At 32.0% G+C, this 27,732-nt stretch overlaps 2 protein-coding genes across 2 annotated transcripts in view; both read left to right on the top strand.

Moving 5' to 3' along the window:
• The window catches only part of LOC114326594 (uncharacterized), a 363,687-nt gene that overhangs the window by 141,269 nt on the left and 194,686 nt on the right, over positions 1-27,732 (top strand). The gene's annotated exons all lie outside the window — the stretch shown is intronic.
• Positions 1-27,732, top strand: part of LOC114326598 (SUN domain-containing ossification factor) — a 42,450-nt gene that overhangs the window by 13,536 nt on the left and 1,182 nt on the right. Inside the window, exons 3-7 of the mRNA XM_028275012.2 lie at positions 86-441; positions 12,267-12,531; positions 16,058-16,245; positions 16,686-16,975; positions 18,792-19,508. Of these exons, the coding sequence (XP_028130813.2) occupies positions 86-441; positions 12,267-12,531; positions 16,058-16,245; positions 16,686-16,975; positions 18,792-19,508 (1,816 nt within the window). The remainder of the gene's footprint in view (positions 1-85; positions 442-12,266; positions 12,532-16,057; positions 16,246-16,685; positions 16,976-18,791; positions 19,509-27,732) is intronic.

Below are 27,732 nucleotides of genomic sequence, written 5' to 3'. Positions count from 1 at the left end.
TAGCTGGTGGATCTACCGTAACTATTTACTCAAGCGGTTTATTCTTGAATATGTCGCAATTGACGAATTTCTTCCTTTGTTACAGAGTAATCGATGATACACCTATATTGTTGTCAACAGAAAGCTCAACGGTGGAGTTGGACCAGCTCTCCGATATATCCGTAGTTTTAACTAGTCAAAACGAAGAGATCGCTTCGAAGAAAATCCTAGAAACAGAAAACGTTAACATTCCAATTAACATTTCCGCGAACACTTCCGCCGAAACGGAAGATAAGAAACTAGAAGAGACGGTCGTACAAAGCGAGGAAGGCGAGAAGAACGCCACCGAAGGAAAGACTGAAGACATTCCTTCGTTTTCCGAATGGGCCCAGAAGAGGTTGGAAGAGGTCGAGAAAAACGAACAGATTAATTCTTCTATGAAGGGAAATCAAGTTCCTAATGGTAAGTTTTTTTTTTAATATATTTTATTTAAATATAGTTACAGACCAGAGAAATTTGCAAAATAAAAGTCTTGGATACAGTTGTTTAACGATTGCTTTTGATAAATATGGTCATACTGCATCAAGTAGTGGGAAAAATTGAAACATCGGCGGATAATAAAGCATTCACTCTAGGTATATTCATAGACATTGAGAGAGCATTTGATAAAACCACATTCCCAACCATCACCCAATAGCTCAATATCAGGAATGTTCCCCTGGCTGTGAGCGAATGGATATTCAGTATGCTCTCCAATAGAGCAATAAGCGAAATGTAGAAAACGTTTTGGTTAGGGGCGAGGTCACGAGGATGTATCCACAGGGAGGGATGCTATCCCCACTCATCTGAAACATAGTTCTAGACACTTTGGTGTCCAACTCAGCAGCAACGGAGTCTACACAATAGCATATATATGCAGACGACGTTACATAGCTGTCTTGCAAAGCGGTAAGTTTGAGACAACACTATGTGAGAAATTATAAGTTGGAAATGTTAGGATATAGAAAGTCTAATGCTCACAATCTTATTAAACGTTTTTATTTAAACAGTTTTTGGGCGACCGGTTTCGGCGTTTACAGTTTTACGCCATCATCAGGCCCTTTCGGAAACTGAACAAGCTAAAATAAATAAGCTGTTAAAATACAGTTTGCCCTAGGTTAAGTTTTTGGTTTAAGTCTAACAATAGGTGACAAGTTAATAGAAAACAGAAAGCTTCACAATGGTGTTCCAATAGACCAGTACTACTCTGATGTTAACTGTTTTAGTCAGTATATGATATCTAAAGTATTAAAAATGATATTATTGGTACTTACATATCAGTACAAGAAAAATACAGTGTACAATCTGATGTTTGATTGTAACATTGAGACCCAAGTGTCTTCCTTGATTTCAAACTCGCATGAGTAACCAAAAGATGTGACTTTGTTGCCTAGGTGTTCAGATTTTACTGTCACAAATCCAAAGTGTGTGTGAGAGAAGTCAAAGTAGTTTATTTTAATCCAGATTATCAGGGCCCCCGTAAGGGCTACTGGCGCCTGTGTGCAAAAAAGGATTTTGGCTCCCCTTAAGGCATTTTGGTTCGTACTTATTTATTTATTTCTATGATTTCTTTGAAAGTATGTATGTATTAAGGCAACAAACTGAACTTCACTGAACACAGTGAACAGTGTAGTGTAGAACACAGTAAACAGTGACGCACAAGCCCTTTTAGGAGTCCGTGTATGGAGAAGAGCAGCCACAGACAAGCAAGGTTGGAGGTAAAAAATAAAGGAGGCCAAGGCTCAATTTGGCCTGTAGTGCCGCAGAAGAAGAAGAAGAAGAAGGGTGAGACATTCTGTAAAAATTGGTGAAAAAGTGTAAAAAATTTGGGGAAACCTGTCAAAATGTGGGGAAAAGTTTCCAAACAGTGTAAAATCATGAGGTGACCTGCCACAAGGTGGTTAAAATTTGGAAAAAGCAGTAAAAATATGTATTAAAAGTAGGTGAAGCATATGTTAAAACTGGTAAAACTGTCAAAAACCTGGTGTAATGTGTAAAAGTGTGTAAATGTATAAAAATTACTTGAAAGTGTTTTTACGTTATAAAATCTGCAGGTAAATAATTACCATTATTATTATTTATCAGTTATCTGTGTACGTCATTCTAAATTAATAATCCGTATTCAGTATGAAGATAAATAACATTATTTATCTTTTAATGATACTATCGTCTGAAAACAATAATATCCTGTTTAAATTAAAAGTGCAACATATATTTTAGATAATTGTTTTTTATATTATAATATAACATTTCCTCTTCAACAGTATCACAACAACGTTTTGCTTATCGTATTTCTTGTTTTTTCATGTATTAAATGTCTTGGGAACTTGGCATTAGATTACTCTGTTATATATACGAGCATTCTTCAATAATTGTATGGACGAACAAATAATAGAATATGGGGTTTTTTATTTAAATTAACGTGTCCCAGCAACAAAGGCTATTGACAAGATTACAAAAGTAATACATAGGGATTACAGTATATTTAAAAATAATTACAATGTAAACAAAATCATAAAACCAACATAAATATGGCACAGTACCTATTCGCGGTGTGCAAGTACTTGGAGGGGATACGAGAAACGATCGTGCGCGAATAGCGGAGAAATATTGCAACTTTCTTAAATAATTCATATTGTCAATTGAAATTGTCAAATTGATGTATATTTCATACCTACTGTCATTGAAGAAGAAAAATTATTTGTTGCTCACAATATTGATATGGTATGCAATTATTATATAAGTATATTTAATTAATTGTATTTTGCTTGCAGTACTGTATTTTAATAATTAATTTTATTTACTACATTCAATTGTTTACCTTTTAATAACATAACCTAAATATTACTTTTTCTTCTTATAATTTTTTTGGATTATGGCCTTGACAATTGTCCGGTAACCAGGACCAATATGATTGGCAAATATAATTAAAAGTGCGAAAAAAGTTGCCGAGCTATGAAACCAGGTGTCGCTTTTCCGATCTTGCACGATCCCAATAGAACTGACAGTCTTTTAGTAGAAACTTAGAAACACAATCACATTATTAAAATTATACATTTAATAATATGATAGTGTTTCTAGGTTTCTACTAAAAGTCTTGTCAGTTATTCTGCGCCATATTCTCACTAAGAGTGACTGTTAAGGTACGTATAGATATAACACGCCGAACACTTCGCGCCGTATGTGCGGTACGCGTTCGTGGTGGGTTCGTTAGATTAGTACTCGTTAGTACGTGTTTTCAAGTGACACACAAACGGTGCGCACACGATCCAACGTCTGTCGGCGCCCAGATCGCATGGCGTACACACGGCGCGCATATCTATACATACATTTAGTTCTTCATTCAGTTTGAGTAGTCTTCGAGTATTGGTATATTACAGGTATGACTCAGGTAACCATGCGTATGAAGGCAATATTTAATTCTAAAAACTGGACATTCACGGTCATGCCATCGCGTCAAATGGCGTGATATACATACAGTCAAATTTTGATCATCAGTGTTGAATCACGATTGCTTTTTTGTTCAAAAAATTCAAAAACGGCCACCAAACAACGTTAAAATAATTTGAATTATATTATGTAATTAATATTTCGCAAAGGTAGAACCCACATCTGGTCATATTAATGTAGGTATGTATACAATACACTAATCGCATTTTCAATGTTTAAACGACAAATAATAATGCTAATAAATAAATCACTGCTTTAGTCTACCAGTCTATTTGTTGTAACAGCCATAAAATTGTTAAAGATTTAAAAATAGTTCCACCTTGATAAGTGATCGTCGAAAAAATGTAGATATTACCAGCAGTACGTGACATTTATTGCTTTTGCGTGTTTTTCTAACACTAATATTTTGCGTTTTGTTGTAAATAGACAAACATAAAAAGAATAGCAATATTCATATTTTTAAAGTTATTATTGATAACGAAAGCTGTAACACAGAAAATAATAGACCGACATAAATCAACATTACTGTAATGACTAAAAAAATTAGCGATTTATATGTAATTTATTCTGTTGCTCTTAGTAGAGGATCCGATATAAGGTCGATTTGCACCGATCTGTTTAACCTTCCGATGACCAACCTTTTTTTGTTACACGGATGACCAAGGGGAGGGGGGAAATGACCCCAGGTAAAAAATGTCAAAAATGACAATTAACAAACAAATTAATTTTTGAAGATATTCTTCTTTAGCGGCGAATCGATTGAGGGTAAAATTGTACATGATCCGCGCGCCTGCGCACACTGACAGTATGTAGTTCTGACAGTATGTAGTTCATTGCTAATCTTTCAAGATAGGTATGTATGTATCTGTAACCGTGCAAATAAGTCATTAAAAGAATATATTAGTGGTTTTAGGAAATGTATTATTTATTATAATTCTTGTGTTTTTGGATTTGTGTTTCCCTGTAGTAAAATAATAAAATATTATGTAAGCATAACATTTTTACACTATATGTCGCCGGGTTGTGTAATTATATCCGAAACTTACATGTCTATTTCTAGGGCCTCGCTGGAGTAGTGGGAAATGCGTTAGCACTGAGATTGGAAGGTTGCGGGTTCAATTCCTGGGCGATTCATATTTTTTTTTATTTTTGGTTGTTTTAATACAAATTTTTTGAAAGTGACTTCGTTTAAATTACCTATTATATAATAGAGGAATATCTTCTTACGTGCGTACAAAGTACACACACATTCTTTTTTTTATTTTTTAATTTTTTTTTATGGCGTGGACTTTATGTCATTCAGCCAGTCACAACATGAGTATTAGTGTCATGTGTAGTGTGTATGTGAATAAGTGTCTTGTTACTTTGCAAAGTCGACGTCATTAGCGTAAAATTACTTTAAATTACACATAATAGACGCTATTTTACTAAACATCAACTTCAGAATATATTTTTTATTCGTAAAATATAGGGAATTTTTTTATTTCAAAATATGAGGATATCTAGAATGATATTAAAGTCAAATAAAAAAATAATGAGTTAAAAATTAAAAATACTTTTGAATTTATTAAAGAAAAACATACGCTGGGGTCACAATTTCCCCCGCTTGGTCATCCGAAGGTTAATGGATAAAAATTATTGGATATGTAATTTAGTATTTTAACAATTACAGAAAACAAGGGTTGCCCGATCTAATCTTGTTCTAACTATAACACTGGTAAACACACAGTTTGCTGCCGGAAATTTTTTTACTGTTTCTAGGTAATTTGGGTCTGCTGAATCCAAAAATGCCACTAGATTTGTTCCATCAGATCGTTTTCAGAAAATACGACAACAGATCACATTTCTAACATATAGGGTAATTTAACGCAGCACCACCTACATATGTAGTGCTGCTACCCATGAAATAAACCAAATACGAATAAAAAGTAAAATATTTATTGTACAGTAATGTACTTACAAAAATCATCACACATATCTGCCAAAAAAAACTTAACTTTTCATCTAACCTAACCGGCAGCGTCGCAACAACAATGTGTTATTCGGTGTCACCTAAAAACTTCCTTTTATATGATTTTCTTGCAAATACTTTAAAAGGACGGTCCCTTTGAAGACTCCAGCAGTAATCCGCCATCATGTGATAGCCCCGTCTCCCTGATACTCCTCTTCCATCGTTTTGATATCTTGGTGAAGATTTTCTGGCAAACGGTCTAAGTGGCTGTGGAGGTAAAGAATTTTAATACTCATATGACAACCGTGTGTGTTAAAATTGTTGAGCATTTATTCCACTCTAATGCCCAATTGGTATACTTCCATATTTGTTGCCATTATGTAGAAGGACACACCTTAAACTTCGTTTGGAACTGTCGATAAAAAGACGCCAGTGATCTGGTGTATACTCCGATACACCCATTATTTCTAACAGTCCTTTAAAAAACTATATCATCTTGCTGAGAAAAAAAGGCAAAATATCTTTTATCTCTATTACGGTAGTATGTAATTTTGGTGTCTGGGTGAAGAACATTCTTTTCTTTTAGTCTGGAGGTAAGCAACTCGGAAGAATCCTTTGGAAGGTTCAAATCTGATAATATCGCTTAGCTCTTCCTGAGTAAAGCACTCAGGACGTGTTGAATCCCCTTCAAAATCACTGTCGTCTTCCTCAAATCTATTAGTCTGCAGTTCGTCAAATAACGTTTCGGCATTATCCTCTGGTAACATAGGTAGACTGCTAAATATTGGAATGGGTATCTGCTCAAGCTGATGTGGAATTGGTCTTATTGCTGAATCCAGGTTAGGATATGTTCACGTATGTCGATTGTTGGGATTAATGCCCTTTATATTCACAAGACAGAAATAGAAATCGTCAAAATGATATTTTGGTTCCCTCCATACCAGTGGAAAACTAAATTTAAACATTTTCGTTGTCCTTTCGTCCACTGTCGCAAGTTTTCAATACAAGTTTTGCACACTACATGTGAAGCTCAGGATTTATCTTGATCTCCTACATGAACACCAAAATAGGCCCTTTTGTTCATTTGCCCATTTGCCTTAGAATTTGTTAATTTTGTTTATAAACATATTGCAATTGTAGTGGTGGAATATACAGAAATGTAAGACTATTTAACTATTTGATAAGTATGTTATATCTCGAAAACTAGAGCTGATACAAATAAAAGGTTTGTATTTTTGGAATCAGCACAGATGAATTAACTAAAATCAGTTGATTTTTTTTCGGCAGCAAGACAAAAATTTTTTTTGTTGGGCTGTGTAATTAATTAATCAAAAAATTACATTTTTTTTATGAATTTAAAAAAAATTCTACCCGGGTAGAGATTATTTCAGATTTTTTGGATCATTCTAAACAAAAAAGGTCTTTTGTAAATTTTCTCTAAAGTTAATCGTTTTCGAGTTATAAACAATTTAAAACTGAAAAAAGAACGAAAGATGACAATTTTCAAGGCACAAAAACACAAGTAAAAAAATATCACTTTTGTAGTCATCAAGTACATAAATTCAAGTTCAAACCTTTTTCTATCAGGTCTCGATAAGTATTTTAGCCGTGTTTTATTCTAAAACATATTTTTTAATTGTTAATGAGGAAGGTTTCTTATGGGGAGACGGGCATTAACAACTAAAAAACAATGTTGCAGAATGAAATAAGCCCAACAGACTTATTAAGAACAGATAGAATAAGGTTTGAACTTGAATTTAGGTACTTCGTAAAATGATATTTTATACTTATGTTTTTAAGCCTTGAAAATCGTCATCTTTCTTTCTTTTTTTAGTTTTAAATTGTTTATCTATAACTAGAAAACGATCAATTTTTGAGAAAAATTATTACAAAAGACCTTTTTTGTTTAGAATTACCTAAAAATCTGAAATAATATCTGCTCGGGTCGATTTTTTTTAATTTATAAAAAAATGTCATTTTTTAATATTCATGTTCAATAATTTTTATCCATTAAACAGATCGGTGCAAATCGACCTTATACCGTATCTTAGACTATCTGTTGTGGCTCTGTAGAATCTAAGTAAGGTGTCAAGGATTATCTCCCAGCTCTCAGCTGAGTCTCTTTGAAAATTCAACATCCAAATAGGATACTGGCGATCTGAATTCGAGTCTTTCTCCATTGTGGATGTCTGAACAATATTAATTATTGTGTTTTTGTTGGGTTTAGAGTTACACTCCATTTGTTACATCACTTGACTATGGAGTCCAGCTGTTTTTGAGCCTTGTCGACCAGAGAGTTTGGCAGTTTAGTAAACTTTGTCTTGCCTCAACTTTATCCAAATGGATGAACCAAAGCTTTTAAGGTGTTTTTTGTTGAGTCTCTTAAATTATGAAAACAAATTTGTTCAACTTTCTGAACAATGGGATTCTTCTTTCTCAGTGATAATTTTTACAAATTGGCCCTACATATGTATTTCTGAAGATGGCTTTTTAAGTCGAAAGCGGTCAGTTAGGAATTAAATGCTTTACATACGTTTAAAATACTTTTCTTTTCAATTCATTCATTTGTCATAAGTGTTTATAAAACATATCACTCTTTTACAAAAAATAATCAAGATTCATTAGATGTATTTGAGATGAAAATAGTAAGATTCTAATTCATGAAAAGAATGTCAAAAAATATGGAAAAAGTATTTTGATAGTTTAATAGATGAAAAACTTGTCAAAAAACCAAATGAATTGACAATAAACGCCATGGTCATCAGATCACTAAATACCAGACGAAGAAGTTCTTTTTTTTTCAAAAAAAAAAGAAAAAAAGGAAGATACAAAATGGGCAGTAGAGAGATAAAAATACGCTGTTACGCTGAAGACACCGTGTTAGTAGCAGAGTGCGAAGACGACCTACAAAGATTATTGCACGAGTTCAACATTAACGCAAAAGAAATGAATATGAAAATATTAGGCCGAAAAACAAAAAGCTTAGTAATTGCCAAAGAATTAATAAGATGCAAATTGGAGTTAGACAATCAAATTATACAACAAGTAATGACTTTCAAATAATATCTGGGAATTAATCTATCAGCCGACAACAATATCGAAGAAGAGGTAAAAGACCAAATAATTAAAGCCAGTAGAACGACCGGATGCCTAAACGACACAATTTGGAAAAACAAACACCGAAGATTGAAAACAAAGGCCCGAATATATAAGTCAGTTATTAGGCCAGTTATGACTTATACGGCCGAAACAAGACCAGATACAAGCAAAATACGAAGACATCTGGAAACCAACGAAATGAAGATCTTAAGAAGGATTGCTGGAAAAGGACTACAGGATAGGGTAAGAAGTGAGGGAATCAGACGCATATGTGGGGTAGACAATATAAATACCTGGGTAAAGAACAGAAAAGAAGAGTGGAATGAGCGCATAAGCAGGATGTCTGAATCAAGGATAGTAAGAATAGCCAGGGACAAGTAGTCACCGTTAGGCAGAAGAAGTATAGGACGCCCAAGAAAAAGATGGAATGACAACTTAGGGGCAGAATGAAAGGCACCGTTGAAGAAAAACAGGCAGTACTGCCTATATAAAAGAAGAAGAAGAAGTTCTTCAAGCACTAGAAAAAAAGGAAGCAGTCGCATAATAATAAGAGAAAAAGCAACAGACTAAATATAACACTTTATAATATTAAATACATAATTTTTCTGAAACTATGCTTTATAACAAAGTTTTTAATCGATTAACTACTACAATAATACACGATTTGGTCGATTAGTTGACAACAATAATAAACTATTAGACAAAGTCTGAAAAATATATATTCATTCAACGCCACTTCTTGACCTAATAATTACTAAACAATTACCAATAACAGACTTTTTTTATTTAAACCAACACCATCTGCATTATTTAACTAACGAAAATCGGGACTCATTAGCGGCAAAACGTCGCTTAATGATATTTAACTTTTAAATTAGACAATCAAGGCCGCGAAACACAAACATTGATTCGCAGTCGCATTATCGCTATCGTAAGAATTAAAAAGTTATACAACGAATAAGGTTTTACGATGTACGATTGTAGGGTAAGCTTCGAATTGAACAAAATTAGCGTTTATGGATTCCCGTGACGGATGGAAGGAGGGAGGGGTATTATCTTGTTTTAAAAAGTAGCCTATAGCCATTTTTAGCCCTCTAGGTGACCCTGAGCTTGAAATATGCCCTTTATTTGAAGACTTTTTCCCTTTATTTGAAGAATTATATCTCTGATTCTAGTGGACTAATTTTAGCGCACAAGGTCCCATTTTTATTGTTATAATGTCGACTTTGTGATGGAATAATCTGCAAAACCGCATAAGATATGTTTTATTTTGTAGGAAAAAGAACGAAAAGGAAATTTTTTGATTTTCAACCAAGATCGTCAAAATTTAACGAAACGAGGGACAAAATGTAGAAACCAGCAAATGAAAGGTTTTTTAATAACCTTTCAAACAAGCATTTGTAAATTAAATAAAATAAGTAAGAAGATACATTTAGTAGACTCGAAGGTGCTGTTTCAAAATAGCAAATTTTTCGAAAATCACATTTTTTTATTATTTGTAATACTTTTGTAACTGATAATACTTTTTCCTGACAATCTGAAATTGCATAAAAATTTAGGTGAAGGTAGTTCTATACGTATACAACAATTTCTACTTATTGATTTCTTGGCCCGAGCCTTAACTATTTTTTTTGACCGACAAAAAAGTGACAGCTTTTTGCTTCATAAGTAAGCCGTTGTCCTTAATGATTTCTACCATTTGTTTGATTATTCTGAAATATTAGAATTTAACGAAATATTAAAATAGATAACAAAACCTAAATTTTAAATATTTAAGTAATCCTTTAGGTGGTCGAGAACCAAAGTTATGGCAGTTTTAATTTTAACTTCAATTTGGCGTATCAAATACATCTGTATCTTTCGAATATATTAGCTGTTTATAAATGCTTGTTTGAAAGGTATTTATAAACCCTTTCATTTACCGGTTTCTATATTTGTCTACTCGCTTAGTTAAATTTTGACAATTAGTTGAAAATCATAAAATTTTGTAAGTTACCTTTTCGTTATTCTTAGCCTATAAAATAAAACTTATTTTGTGGATTTTGTAATTATTTCATCAAAAAGTCATCGAAAAAAATGAGACATCGTGCGTTAAAATCAGTCTACTGGGCTCAGAGATATAGCTCTTCAAATATAGAGTAAAAAGGGCTATTTTTGACTTTCGAATGTCATATTATATCAGGCGCAGGGGCACTGCTTGCTGATTAAAAAAATTTTCTTAGAAGAAATCGGAAAAAAGCCAAACACATTTAAAATTTGCCTCAATACACACGTTTACACTGTTTGGCGCTAAAACCATAACCCTTTCAGCACGTACCCACACAATTGTGTGGGTTTGTTTTGAACTGATGTAAAACTGCTAAATAGTAAAATCTAGCGTTCAGTACGAACGACGATGGTTGTGTAGGTTCAGTGTTGTACTTTGCGCTACCTAACGCGATTGTTGAATTTATTTTTTTTGTCGAAAGTCACAACTTGTCTTGCAAGTCTTGCAACTAAGGGGGGTCGTCAATTCGGTAAGAAATGTAAATAGATTTATGATATTTTTTGATAATCTACAGGCATTTGATAAATGCCTGTAGATTACTAACATATGTTTATTTAAAGCAGGTACACATAGATATTTTCAAAAATGATATTAATAATTTCCCAATATCCAATTACATCACTACCAACACAATTGTGTGAGTTGGGGGATCGTTATTGTCGTTCTCTCCGTTTGCAGATTTTGACTTTAACAAACCAGAAGATATCGAGGAGGTACTGAACACTATTAATGAAGATTTAGAACTAGAAGGCTTTAGTGATGACTCAGATTCTGATACGATGTGGAATAAGGAGCCAAATAGCCTTAGCAAAAACCTCTGAGACAGCCATTTTTCGGAGTTTGACCAAGAAGGAGAAGATACTCGTGAGAATTCCCTAATTCACAACAAAAACACATCTTCCCAAAATGACATTGAGGTTGCTGGTACTTCCGGTGTAACTGCAGCTCCCATAAAAACTTACAATAATAATATGGGTGGAGTATCTGCGACTAGGAACTCATAGGAATTTTATAGATTGTAGGGCAAATAATATGCCGAAATCGAAAATACGAGATCTTCTTACATTTAGAATGTAAGTTGGCGAGAGTTTACTAGCGTCACCTAAAAGAAAAATACCAGATCAAGAAGTGGAAGAATAGGTCGAACAGGAAGAAGAACCTCCAATACGAAACATAAATCAGGCCACAAAATGATCGAGCTGCACAACCAGCTGAAGATAAAAGGTTATGTGGGTACGAACATTGGCCAAATATTGACCACTTAACTACAGCAAGATTTTGCAGGTCAGGTTGTAAAGGCGGAACCCATGTTAGGTACCTTAAATGTGATAAATGACACTGATGTAAATATCGGATATTTATATCGCTACTTATTCCTAAAAGCTTCACTAACACTTCCGCCCGTTTTGGACTTCGAAAAAATCCGTACCACATTGTTTATCAGTTTCCCTAAAACCCTATATTACAACAGCAGGTACACCCGAAATGGTTCAAAGGTCGAAACAATAAGAAAATGTTGGGATTATACAATTTTTTATATAAAAATATGCAGATGTATGCAACTTTTTGAAAAAATATGAAATTTATGCAAAATATGCCGGATATGCAAAATTCCGGTTTATAGTCACAACCAGTTTCGATTGACGGGAGAAACAAATAATAATTTTTGTTATTTTTATTCAAGTATTCTTTTTTTTTTAGGTAAAACTCAGAATGCGAAGCTCCGCTGGAAAAACTACGCCTCGTTGGACTGTGGAGCGAAAGTGGTGGCGGCAAATCCTGAGGCGAACAGTCCCGGAGCGATTTTGTCGCCATCTAGCGACGAATACAAGCTGAATCCTTGCACTAGTCGTATATGGTTCGTTGTAGAACTGTGCGAAGCTATTCAAGCCAAAAAGATCGATCTTGCCAACTACGAATTGTTTTCTTCGTCGCCCAAAGAGTTTACTGTGTCAGTCAGTGAAAGGTAAAGATATTTTTTGTAATCCATTTATTTTTTGGTCTTTGTATATGTATCACCAAAGTTATTTATAACATTTTGCGTTGAGCTAAGATAAATCTGACAGATGAAGGTTAATTCGCATTTTACGGAACGTCCCGCCAAAATATTCTGGAGTGTAGTTTAAACCACGTTGTTCTCAAATGTCGGTACCGTCACGGAACGTACTAGCTTAAAATACACTAGAGAATATTTTGACGGGACGTTGCCGGCCGTGACGGGACATTGACGTTACGTAAAATGCGAATCGACCTTAACTGTCTCAATAACATTTAACGTACGTTCCGTGTAAAGTATCGCTCACCGTTATGAGATGAATTATTTCCCAGAAGTTAAAAAAAGGGAAATAATGATTGATCTGTCTAACAAAGAGAACCTAATGTAGAAATAGTACAAGTTGGAACGAGAGAGAGAATGATACGAACAACGATGGGAAGGTATACCACCATAAAAATAAAAATAGGTTTGGTATGCTTTTTCTCATGAGTATCTTTCAGTGCGTCACAGTTTTTAGATTTCTTTCTAACGCATTAAATTGTATGTGACAGAAAAAAAAACGCACGTCGGTGATTACATTTCGTCGGTGCCATTTATAACATTTATTCTAGTAGTCAATAGATGGCGCTATAATCGAAATAAAATAATTTGCGAATTATATAATATATCTACGAATATAATCTGAACAATTTAAAAGACTATACAAATCAAAGAAAATACCATTTTGTAAATGCAATCAACACAATTGATTTCCAAATTGCAAATAAAATTTGACAACTATCAGATTTAACTAAAATGTCATGTCACTAAAATGTATATTATCACGGACTTACCTTTTTTTCTATCATTTGTGACACACTGAAAAATGCTCATGAAAAGAAGCATAGACCAGTAAAATCCCTGGATGTTTATAAATTTAAAAACACATTTATTCCGGTATCTCTCAATTTGCCTTTTGTATAATTTTTCCATTTTTAAAAGTGTACAGTATCGTTCTATGTTTAAATTATGTAGTTCTATTTTTTATTTTTAATTAGGCATTGTTTTAATTTTATTTTTACCTACGCGTTTTTAATTGTTATTTTAGGTCTGTTCTATTTTTAAATTAGTTCTATTTTTATATTTTTAATTATTGTTTTAATTCTATTAGTACCTACGTGTTTTTAGTTGTTATTTATTCACTTCATTTCTAAAAACAAGTCAAAAGATGAACCTAACCTTACAAATCCTTACAAAGTTATCTCGTAACTTCACGTATACGCTGTGAGCTCGTAGGTAGAGGGGATATTTAAAAGTTCGTGAGCGCCAGTAGTGACAAATCGGTGAACTTCGGCTGGAAATTTGACATTAATGTCAAAGTGATTAATTTAAAACATTGAAAAAAACATTAATAGGAAAAAATATTAGTTGGCCAAAGCTGTGGTATATATTTTTACCTTAAATATAGTTACGTTTCAAATACTGGATTTAAGTTTTTTAATATTTCGTAATATGTAGGTAATTATAAATTAATCTTTTCATCTAAGCGCCATCTATACGATAATTGTGAAAGTATCCGAAGTAAAAAACTAATATTTCATCAATAGAACGTCAAAATGATTGGCAAAATCTTTAAAAAACCGATTACTTTAATTACTCTTTTGCGTTGTAAATATTACGCGATAAAAATTAAATAATAAATTTAAAAATTTCCGGCGAAAGTTGCATTAGTAATCCGCTAGTTAGTGATACCAGCGAAACTCAGAGCATATAACGTCGCGTTATAAAATGACAGTTGATACATCTGACAACTCAAGAAGTAACGCAAGTAGTTAAGTTGAATATGATACATCACACCAATTCGACGATTATAACTTAACTACAGGATAACTTTACGTTATATTTAACTTGAGTGATACATCACATAGTTGATTTTCTATAAAGGCTATTGGTAAAATCTGCACTCGGCTGGATTCTTATTTGGGATATGGACCTTGAAAAGTACATTTAAAACCACCTTTAGCCAAATTTTTAGTTTCATTGTTGGCTCCAGAAGTGTTCTATCGCAAAAAATGTGTTTTTCGAAAAAAATTTCCCTGAGCGATCCTTTGCTCAAGCAACAATAACAAACTTTGTTTGATTTTTTTCAAATATTTTAATCAAAATTAAGCTCAGGAAAAATATTTCAAATTTTCAAAAAATGTTTAGGTTATGTAGGTAATTTTTGATAAGTTTCTAAATAGTTATTTTTTGTGTATTTTCCGTTCTTTTGAATGGCGGGGTTAGATTTGTCATTTTCTCCCATGGTTTTAGCACATAAATTCAACTGCATGTCAATAAATAACTATTTTTTATCATTTTTTTTTGTATTTCTAATAGTGGGATCAGATTTGTCATTTTCACACCAGAATACATAATGTGTTCAAAATCTGAGACACTCTTTTTTGATATTTTTCCCATGTTTTTAGAACCTGCCTGTGAATAAAAAACTAGTTTTCTTCTATTTTTTTTTCCATTTTTTGTCTAATAGTAGGGTTATGTTGGCCATTTTCCGACTACTTATTTTAAGCTAAATACTTCAATAAACAAATATAGTGACGAAAACTAAAACTTTTATTGTAAGGTGATTTTGAACATTTTTACTATTTTGTAATTTTATAAAATTCCATTATAAAATATAAATGTTATTAAGAAAATTGAAAAAAAGTTTAATATGAAATTATATAATTTATTTTATTAATGTAATAAATAAACAATAATATTTAAATGAAGTTATGTCCTTAACATACGAAAAAAATCACTGAAAAATGCAGTTTTTTCGAATCTTCAGTATGTAGATAAAATCTGTCGTGTTTGCCATCTGAAAATGACCAACATGACCCTGCATTGGAAAAAACGGAAAAAATAGGTGAAAAATCATTCTTCATTCACATGCAGTTGAAGTTATATGCTAAAAATATGGGAAGAATATGAAAAAAGAGGGTTTGTCTTATTTTGAGTATTGAGAGTGGCAAAGCTGATTCTGCTATTAGAAATAACAAAAAAAAAAGTTATTAATAATTGTTATTTATTGACATGCAGTTTTTTCACCACAAATAAAAGTTTTTTCGAATTTTGAGTATGTTCCGGAGAGAAAATGGCAAATCTAACCCGTCGTTCATAAGAAAGGAAAAATAAACGAAAAATAATTATTTGACTTAGAAAAAAATACAACGAACTAAAATTTTTTTTAAAAATTTTTTCCTGAGCTCAATTATTTTGATTCCAAAAACTTGAAAAAAAAACAGTGTTTCTTGAAGTTTTACAGATCTTTTAAAGCAATGGATCGAAATTTTTTTTCGAAAAAAAAACACATTTTTTGCTATAGGAGACCCCTGCGGCCACCTAGGGAGCTAAAGGGGTTTGTAAATATTTATTTTCGAGCGCTCAATCCCAAATAAGAATCCAACCAAGTGCAAGGGCAAATTTTACTATCTTATTCAGCTATATTCTTTGCAACTTTGTTTAATTTTTTTAGGTTCCCAACACGTGATTGGGCTCAAATAGGAAAATTTACTGCAAAAGACGAGAGAGATATACAGAGCTTTGACTTGGATACCGAGCTGTTTGGAAAATACATTAAAGTCGAGATCAAATCCCACTATGGGTCAGAACATTATTGTCCCATCTCACTCTTCAGAGCTTACGGAGCGTCTGTATTCGAAGGTAAATAACATTTTATACATGTGAGGGTGTTAAAGCCAAAGTGGTGTAAGTCATATTTTGAAATGATGTATGTTTTGCTTTATAATCTTGACCTCTCTTTTCATCAGGAAAATTGGTGTAAGTTTTTACAGTAATACAGTGAAAAATTTATACCACTTTTCCTTTTAAGAGGTATGTATTATCAAGATTATAAAGCAAGACTTACATCATTTCAAAAACATGACTTGCACCACTTTGTCTTTAAGACGCTCATACATTAAATGATAAATCGCTTGAATATGTGCAAGGAAAAACAATTATGCGAACCAAATGACAAACCTAACTTGTCACAAATCTATGACAATTGACACAAACGTGACAGGTGACAATTTACATATCATTGACATCTGACAATTGATAAGTGACACTTGAGCCTCCACTTACCATCGTATTTGTTTTAGTTCTGCAGAAGGAAGACTCCAGCGTCAACAGACCCGATGACGACGATGAAGATGAAGACGATGAAGAAAACGATCTGAATTCGTCGCAAACGGACAAAAAGAACTTGTTCAGTTCCGCCACTGACGCTGTCATGTCTGTAGTGAAACGAGCAGCCCAAATTTTAGGTACAAAGTCGAACGATGACAGTCAGAAGACTAATAGTTCCAGCGCCAGTACTTTGATTAATACTTGTAGCTCCCCTAGGCATATTATTAGTTGTCAGAAGTGTAACGAAACACTATACGGACAGGTAAGAAGTATTCAGTATTGAAATTCTAGATTTTTTTTAAAGCATCTTCTTTTTGAAAACAATTTTCAGATTTTCACGTCTCCAAGACCGGCAGTTACCGATATGCACAAGAAACTTCACATTTCTGATAAAAATATTAATGTTTTAGGTTATTCCTGTTGTTTTTCACTTCATTTCTCATTATAATTTGTAGAATTTAATTTCTCCAAGATTGGTGTTGACAGATGTTGCACAAAAAAGTCATATTTAATTTATTTATTAATAATTAATTTCAATTTTTGCAATCCAGAAGCTATCGAAACACATAGACCTGGATCCCGCGTTCCAAAAAAAAAGAATGTGCGTGTACTTTTTACGCACTTAAGAAGTTATACTTCTATTATATGATTTAGAGCGCCGAAAAATCTCTTTGAATTTACTAAAGCTAGTTTTTTCACTGTTGATTACCGTGATTGTGTAGAGAAACATACTGCGGTCGGTCAACAGGTGGTACTGACAGCTTGTCAAAGTTGCTTACCTGCGCAGGTAATTAAATCCATTTACTGACGCTGAAAATCAGTACACACATTCTAAATTGATTATAAATAAAAGTTATTATAGTCGGTCAGCTGTATGACGGGGCAGAGCGATGAATGTACAGGGTCATTCACTATATTTTGACCCCCTCTAAACTGCTTTATTTACAGAATTAAAAAAAAAAATGTAAAATACAAAAGTTATTTGATTTTTAATTATGATTTTTTGACATATATATCGTACTAGTGACGTCATCCATCTGGGCGTGATGACGTAATCGCATATTTTTTTAAATGAGAAAAGGGGTCGTGTGCTAGCTCATTTGAAAGATTATTCAATTATTTATGCAGTAATATAAACATTAAGATCATTATTTATACAGGGTGTCCAATTTTTTTTTGAATTATTAATTAAACAATTAATTTAATTAAATTTTTTTGTGGACACCCTGTATAAACAATCATGTTAATGTTTATATTACTGAATAGGGAATTAAATAACCTTTCAAATGAGCTACCACACGACCAATATTCTCATTTAAAAAAATAGTCGATTACGTCATCACGCCCAGATGGATGTCATTTTTTAGGATTTCAGTCGATTACGTCATTTCTTTAATTCTGTAAATAAAGCGGTTTAGAGGGGGTCAAAATATAGTATATAACCCTGTACATTCATTGGGGCCGACCGACCGGCTCTGTCCCGTTGTACAGCTGACCGACAATAATAACTTTTGTTTATATTCAATTTAGAATGTGTGTACTGATTTTCAGCCTTAGTAAATGGATTTAATTACTTCCGCAGGTAAGCAACTTTGACAAGCTGTCAGTACCACCTGTTCTACGTTTCGCTTGACTGACCGCAGTATGTTTCTCTACACAATCACAGTAATCAACTGTGAAATAACTAGCTTTAGTAAATTCAAAAAAAATTTTCAGCGCTGCCTCTTATACTATTAGGGAAAGGGTGATTCGCTCCTGCAGGCCCCCGCATAAGGCTGTACACAATGGAGTTTCATCCTGTTGATACGAGGCGTTATGTACAAGAACTAAAGGGATAATAATTAATCATCATCCATTGATTCTACAGCACTTCTTGAGCCTTTCTTAAATATCCTTCCTGTCAAATTTCTGCTCTCTCCATTTACTTACTCTAACCTCCCTTAAATCACATATACGTAATTTTCATACCGTATTAACATACATTAACATAACATACCGTCATTACACATAACGAACTATTTTATGCATTTGATTTCATTTTCCATATTATGTTCTATAAAATTTTCCTTTTATTGCAGATCTATGAGTTGTTGAGCTGCAAAGCTGAAGAAATAAGACGAATTGTTAGTATCAACTCGATATACAAAACTCTAGTATCGTCGTGTATCTGCAAAAAGTTTGGCTACGATTTCAAAAACCAATCGGATAGGAACTATCTGATCAAAAACATCGAAGCGTTCTTTCCTGAGTCCTACATAGGCGCGATGTGCAATGAGGCAGCAATATTAGAGAATTATGGAGTACTTAACGTCAGTCAACAGTTCAATAACATCACCAAGAAGATCTCCAACGAGAAACTGATCGAAATGAACATAGAGATTCAAGAAGTGAGAGTAGTGGAGTCGGTTACGTCTAGCGACATCTTGCAGAACAACACCATTACTAATGTTTCAACGGACGAGATAGCTCAGATCAAACCCACCAAGACGCTTACCGTGAATGAAACTCTTCCGAAAACCGATACTCAAGGAACACCTTCGGAAAGCGTCGCATCTGTGGAGACAGTCACTGAATTACCAGAAACTGCTATTTTCCCAGAAAGTACCACCGAAGGTACCTTTGTTAGCGAGGGAGATGTATCTACCGAAGGGACGGATGTCTTAGACGATCAGTTGAATAATATTATATCGGATTTGACTGCGGAAGGTCCGACTGTTGTACCAAGCAGTGCCTCTGCTAATAGTCCGCAAGCGGCCAAGGAATCAATATTTTTGAGATTGTTCAATAGGATTAAAGTAAGTACATATTAAAAAGTAATTTTTTTTTAACTACTTGTAGCGCAGTCAATGAGGGTATTTGGCTCCGAATTCCATCCTACTACATCGATTCACTTGATATTTTCATAGTAAGTAGGGAATAGCTCAAGAAACAAAGTCTACCCTATGCTGATGTGCGCTTTTATCTTGGGGGTGGTTTCCAGCCTTTCTCGGGGGTGAAAAATATTTTGGTTAAAATAGCCACGGAAGAGGCTAGAGAACCTAATTTTAAGCAAAAACTGTTCTATAATTAAAATAAAAAAAAAAAATAAAAATGTGTGTACCATTTTTATATATTCGGCTGCAATACGAAGGAAAAACAATCTTACTTTTTAATTAGAATAAGGAGTGCAGCCAGTCCCTTTAACTGCAATTTTCTGCTCTTATTGGAGCTTCATCAGAAGGAACGTAGGCACTGTTCTCCTTAATCCAATCAAATCGCATCGAAATGTTTTTCCAAATATTGCAGCCAAAATGATGGTATTGGGTGGCTAGCGCCATCTGGCCGTAAAAATACGAAGCAAGCTTTCAATCCTAATAGCAAATAATTAATATTGAAAAATATCAAAAATTACTAAAAGATTTTTAAATTGAAAACTTACTGGTACATCCCCATGTATACACCTCCAAGACTTCTACAATTTGCAAGTCATATGGATGCTGCAGTAAAGACGATAGGGAAGGAATTCTAAACTTTGCAATTCAAATCCCCCGTCTGCAGCCAGTTAGGAACTGAAAGATGCACCATAGTTACTCTACTGAGTAGTAAGAAAATAAAATAAAAATGTGTGTACCATTTTTATATATTCGGCTGCAATACGAAGGAAAAACAATCTTACTTTTTAATTAGAATAAGGAGTGCAGCCAGTCCCTTTAACTGCAATTTTCTGCTCTTATTGGAGCTTCATCAGAAGGAACGTAGGCACTGTTCTCCTTAATCCAATCAAATCGCATCGAAATGTTTTTCCAAATATTGCAGCCAAAATGATGGTATTGGGTGGCTAGCGCCATCTGGCCGTAAAAATACGAAGCAAGCTTTCAATCCTAATAGCAAATAATTAATATTGAAAAATATCAAAAATTACTAAAAGATTTTTAAATTGAAAACTTACTGGTACATCCCCATGTATACACCTCCAAGACTTCTACAATTTGCAAGTCATATGGATGCTGCAGTAAAGACGATAGGGAAGGAATTCTAAACTTTGCAATTCAAATCCCCCGTCTGCAGCCGGTTAGGAACTGAAAGATGCACCATAGTTACTCTACTGAGTAATAAGAAAATAAAATAAAAATGTGTGTACCATTTTTATATATTCGGCTGCAATACGAAGGAAAAACAATCTTACTTTTTAATTAGAATAAGGAGTGCAGCCAGTCCCTTTAACTGCAATTTTCTGCTCTTATTGGAGCTTCATCAGAAGGAACGTAGGCACTGTTCTCCTTAATCCAATCAAATCGCACCAGTAAGTTTTCAATTTAAAAATCTTTTAGTAATTTTTGATATTTTTCAATATTAATTATTTGCTATTAGGATTGAAAGCTTGCTTCGTATTGTTCTATAATTATTTTTTGAAAACTCAATACTTTTTGAGTTATTCGTGATTGAAAATTGGCCATTTTCATCGAAAAATGACACCTTTTCGGTTAAAAACTATGCATCTAACAAAAAAACTATATAAAATATTTCTGTAGGTTATAAAAAAACAAAGAGATTAGTTCCTTCATAAATCTTCTAGTTAAAATACAAAGAGGGGTATGGTAGGTAAGAAGATTTTGTTTTTTTGCTGCATGCTCAAATCGGTGTATTCAACTTGAAATAACAGAGAAACTGTCGATTTTAGGTGTATAATGATACTAATAACTTTTGTAGTGCTTGAAAAGACCTTTAAAATGAGCAATACTAAATGTCGATTACATTCAAACTAAGCGAGATATTCTGGAAAAAAGTTGATGACTAATGTATTATAAGAAGAAATGAGAAGTATATTTATATTTAACCACTCATCCATCAGAACTTAAATACTTCGTTTTCCTTCTACAATACTTTTTATTATAGTGTTATTTCTATGTTCAAAAAGTTGGAATAGATTAAAATGAATGGTTTTTGAAATAAATAAGATTAAATTATAGAGCGCATTTTTAAATTTTCTTAAAAATCTTCCTTTTCCTCCATGTAACTCGAAAAAGATAAGAGATACGAAAAAAAGATACTACACAAAAATGTAGGGCTTTTTCATAAAAAAATTTCCTTTTTATTTTTCATTACTGTATCTCTTATCATTTTCAAGTTACATAGAGAAAAAGGAAGATTTTTAAGAAAATTTAAAAATGCGCTCTACATGGTGATTGATTAGTAGGGTAAAGCTCAATAGCTCCGCTATAGTAATAGATAGCAATACAATTTAATAACAAAAATTTTAGCCACCTTTGAGCTTCACATTACAAAATTAGTCAGAATGTTACAGGGGTGTTCGATAACACAGTGGCAGATCTAACTTATGTTTTTTTAAATGGAACACCCTATATTTTATTTTATATTCGAAATCCTGTTAACTTCTCCATCACAAAAATATAAAGGTTTGTAATGTTATACAGGGTATTTACAAAGTTATAACCAATTTTGTATGGAAATCGTAACAAGTTCAACTCCCTGTATAAATAAAAATAAGCACAACAGCAATGGTTTATTGATGCCATATTTTTTTATTTATTGTCCAAATTTTTAAGAATTATTGATATTGCTAATTTTCTTTATATCAAATACAGGGTGAGTCAAAACGCAAGTACATTATTTTCTCAGTAATGTTAAATGGAACACCCTGTATTTTATATCATTATTGAAAAGTAACATTAACGTACTTTAATTTTTATATAACATTACCTATGCCCAAATTTATTAGTTTTCGAGATATTTTAATTTTTCAAAGCAAATTATTTTAGGTGTTTAAATTTTCCTAAATTTTAAGTAAGCCATGACTGAATTGACAATTGAAGATTACCGATTATCAATCCGGTAATCAATGTAACACTGTAGCAAATAAAGAAATAAAAATAATTTATTAGTAATACATTTTACAAACAAAAACACAACCACTACATGCAACATTTTTGAAACAATTAAAAACTATCTTTATGTAAATGCAACAAATAAACAAAGAAATTTGTAATAAATTTTACAAAAAACAAACAAACACAAAATACAATATTTTGTGAAGACAATTAAACACTACTTTTGTATGTAAATGTAACAGTGTAACAAATAAAGAACGAAACATAATTTATCAGTAATACATTTTGCAAAAAAACATGTTTGAAAAAATTAGAAACTGCTTTTAATAAAATATTTTTAATATTTAATTACATAAGGTGTTCAAAATTATCTCCTAGTTCAAAAATATTAACACATTTATGTACGCCTAAAAACGATCATTGAATGAGCTAGTTACTCTACGGAGCATTTGTAAATTAACACATCGAAATACACTTTGTATACTATTTTTCATCTCATCCCTTGTTGTTGGAGGTATTTTATAAACTTCATTATTAACGTAACCCCAAAAAAATCAGTCCAGTTTATTAAATTCTGGTGATTTGGGTGGCCACGCTACTGGTCCATTGAAAAATGAAAATATCTCGAAAACTAATAAATTTAGACATAGGGAATGTTATCTAAAAATTAAAGTACGGTAATGGTACTTTTCAATAGTGATATAAAATACAGGGTGTTCCATTTAAAATTACTGAGAAAATAATGTACTTGCGTTTTGACTGGCCCTGTATTTGATATAAAGAAAATTAGCAATATCGACCATTCTTGAAAATTTTGACAATACGTTAAAAAATATGGCATTAATAAACCATTGTTGTTTTGCTTATTTTTATTTATACAGGGAGTTGAACTTGTTACGATTTTCATATAAAATTGGTTATAACTTTGTAAATACCCTGTATAACATAACAAACCTTTATATTTTTGTGATGGAGAAGTTAACAGGATTTCGAATTTAAAATAAAATATAGGGTGTTCCATTTAAAAAAACATAAGTTTGGTCTGTCACTGTGTTATCGAACACCCTGTAACATTCTAACTAATTTTGTAATGTGAAGCTCAAAGGTGGCTAAAATTTTTGTTATTAACTTTTATTGCTATCTATTACTATAGCGGAGCTATTGAGCTTTACCCTACTAATCAATCACCCTGTATAATTTGATCTTTTTTTTTCAAAAACCATTTATTTTAAAACCGTCCAACTTTTTGAACATAGAAATAACACTATAATAAAAGGTATTGTAGAATGAAAACGATGCATTTACATTTTGGTGGATGGGGGATAAAATTACTTGTAGTTTTTCTTACAATACATTAGTTATCAATTTTGTTTGCAGCATATCTCGGAGTTTTAACGTAACGGACCTTTAATATTAGCTCATTTTAATGGTCTTTTCAAGCACTACAAAAGGTATTAGTAGTATTATACACCTAAAATCGACCGTTTCTTTGTTATTTCAAGTTGAATACACCAATTTGAGAATGTACCAAAAAACAAAGTATTTTTACCTACGATATCTCTTTTTGTATTATAACTAGAAGATTTAAGAAGGCAAGTGTCTCTTTGTTTTTTTTTATAACCTACAAAAATGTTTAAAATAGTTTTTTTAGTTAGATGCATGGTTTTTAAGGTATTCGCAAAAAACCGTTCGAAAAGGTTTTATGTTCCAATGAAAATGGCGAATTTTCAACCACGAATATCTCAAAAAGTATTGAGTTTGCAAAAAAAAATTATAGAACAGTTTTTGCTTAGAATTAGGTTCTCTAGCGAATTCCGTGAAAAAATTTCCATTATTATAATAATGAATTGAATTCCTAGTTATGCAAGCAACTATACATCAAACGTATTATTGGTTGCATAACGTAGAGTAATCACAATGGACCGTGATAGTGTGACGTCAAAACGTCAAAAAGGTTTCCAAACAAAGCAAAAATTTGACGCTTGTCCACGTGATTTGTGTAATCATTTTTAATTTTATTTTGTTTTAACAATCATCTGCACATTTTCTCTAAAATCACAATCCTTGTTAGTCATATCAATCATATTAGACCAGAACTAATCTGTAAAAAACGTCTATTTTTGGATGTGAAAGGTGGCATTCGAATTTTTGCAGATAAAGTTAGGTGACACCTTCAGTAATAATAATTGACTTATGCTCCTTCTCAAATATGCCCGGAACATTAATAAAAAAATTAAAATATTTAAAAATTTCGAAAAACATCGATTTTTTTTCTGCTTTCTTTGCTTATAACTTTAAAACGGTTCGTTTTGGAACAAAGTCGTGGAGAAATAAAATAAAGATAATTTAATTTTGTAAGATATACGACTGGTCAAAAATGTCTTAAGGTATTACCTTTTCTGCAATATAGCAATAAATACAAAATAAGGGGGCAAAATACGCCTGTTGTTATTCAATGTTTCTTAACCACTTTGGTGGCCCTTAGAACCTTAGTAATTCGCTTAGAAAATTCTTATAACTTACTTAAATGGTCTCCCAAATTTCATTAAAATCCACCGAATAGATTTTGCATAATAAATTTGCAATGTAAATGTTTTTAAAAAAGTTCAAATTTTTTAAAATCTTTCTGAACAAAAAGTAGACCATTTAGGAGTTGGCTAATTTTTTACATATAAACAGGTGCTCTACCTATCTAATACACTTTACAGAATTAAAATCGGATTATTTAAGGGAGCTCGGCAATGTTTTAAAATTATAAACAATTTTTTGGCTTATAAACAAATAGCTTTGTTTAATAATAAAAAAAAAAGAATGTGTGTACTTTGTACGCACGTAAGCAGTTATACTTCTATTATATGATTTCAACGAAATCAATATACTTAAAACAGTTTCTCTACTACTTTCCAAAAATTTTTATTAAAACAATACCAAAAATTAAAAAAATAAAAGAATAAAACACACACAAACACATTGAAAAATGCCACAAATGATTTCTGAACAATAATTGTTGCCAAAAATTTTAATTAAATACGTATTTTCTAAAAAAAAATTATATAATAATATACTTACAATCATAAAATCTATAAAAAAAAATAAAAAAAGTAACAACTTGCTTGGGGCTTGAACCCACTTCACGTCTATCGCGCCGTACGAAAGTCGAAGCGATTTCCCACTGCAATACATTCGCGTATACGCCATGTGGGAATATTCGCGATGTGCAAGTACTTGGAAGGGAATTGAGAAACGATCGTGCGCGAATAGCGGAGAAATATTGCAACTTTATTAAATAATTCATATTGTCAATTGAAATTGTCAAATTGACGTACATTTCATATCTACTGTCATTGAAGAAGAAAAATTATGCTCCACAATATTGATATGATATGCAATTCTTATATAAAGGTAAATTTAATTAATTGTATTTTGCTTGCAGTACTGCATTTTAATAAATAATTTCATTTACTACATACAATTGTTTACGTTTTAGTAACATAACCTGAATCTTATTTTTTCTTCTTATTATTTTTTTGGACTATGGCCTTAACAATTATCCAGTAACCAGGACTAATATAATTGGCCAATATAATTAAAAGTGCGAATAAAGTTGCAAAGCGTAGAAATAGGTGTCGCTTTGCCGAACTTGCACGGTTCCAATACACAAACTAAACGTTTACACCATAAACTTTTTGACATTTTGTTTATTTATATGAATTTAATCAAATTATTAGTTTGATTTTTGTCGAATTAAAATACAACAAAATATAGAGTAAGAAAACGATATATTAGATGAAGATTTGTAGAAAGTTTGTTCGTAATCAGATTATGTAAATTAAAGCATTGCCTACTAATAGGTAACTACATTATTTTTTTTACATTTTCCAAATAGATAGGTATGAAGATAATTTTTTATTGGAATACAACTGAAACATTTAGAATTACGTACCTGCGGCTTTTCAAAACTATTTAAAAAGTCACTATAATTATAAATTTGATTTTATTTCTGTCCTCACAACAATAGAAACTAATATATACAATATTTTTGTTTACCGATAACCTCCATATTGAACAATTATTGGCAGATCATTTTAACACCCAATCAGAGCCCGTATAACGACTAATGCCATACTGTCGGTGTGCACATGCGCACAGATTAATAAAATTTCACCCTCAATGAACGCGCCTAAAGAAGTATAACTTCAAAAATTAATTTTTAGCAATGCAAATAATTAAAACCGGTATAATTTGACTTAAACTTTCAAATGCTGTCAGCAGAATTGCTATTTTATTTTTAATCAAAAGTTATTCTCGTTCAAAAATTGCAATTTTTCGATTTTTTGAATGTTCCACCACGTTTATCTCGAAAACTATGCATTCTACGAAAAAACTTGTAAGAACATTTTTTGCTTAGAATTACCCAAGAAATAAAAAAAAATGTTTTATTTTGCGAAAAATCGATGTTGTGTAATTCCTCTTTGTTTATAACAATCTTATCGACATCCGGATCAACTGTTACACAAAAAATTCGTGTTGTACGGGTCAAAATACATAAAAAAAACTTGTGTAAGTCCATCTAAATAAAGAAGCCCGTAGCACCCCCTCCTGGACACAGCACTAATTTGTTTATAAGCCAAAAAATTGTCTATAACTTTAAAACATTGCTGAGGCTGCTTAAATAATCCGATTTCAATTCTGTAAAGTGCATTAGATAGGTGGAGTGCTTATTTATATGTAAAAAAATTGACAAATCTTTGTATGTTCTAGTTTTTGTTGTGCAAGATTTTAAAAAATTTTAATTTTTTTAAAAAAGTTTAGATTGCAAAATTATTATGCAAAATCTAGTAAGTCAATTTTAATGAAATTTGGTGGACGGTTTTAGCACATTACAAAAATTTTCTAAGCGAATTAGGAAGGTTCCAAGTGTAACCTAAGTGATGAAAAAACATCATTAAGACATTTTTAACCAATCATATTCTGATAAAAAATTTAATTATCTTTGTTTTATTCCTATACGACGTTGTTCCAAAATGAATCGTTTTAAAGTTATAAGCCAAGAAAGTAGAAAAAAAAAACGAAATTTTTTGAAATTTTTAAATATTTTAATTTTTTTTATTAATGTTCCGGGCATATTTGAGAAGGAGCATAAGTCAATTAATATTAACGAAGTTATCACCTAACTTTATCCGCAAAAATC

This window comes from Diabrotica virgifera, chromosome 3 (genome assembly GCF_917563875.1).
Source record: "Diabrotica virgifera virgifera chromosome 3, PGI_DIABVI_V3a".
In the NCBI taxonomy this organism is placed as follows: Eukaryota; Metazoa; Arthropoda; class Insecta; order Coleoptera; family Chrysomelidae; genus Diabrotica; species Diabrotica virgifera.
The sequence above is the reverse complement of the archived record's forward strand: the minus strand, read 5'-3'. Positions and strand labels throughout refer to the sequence as shown.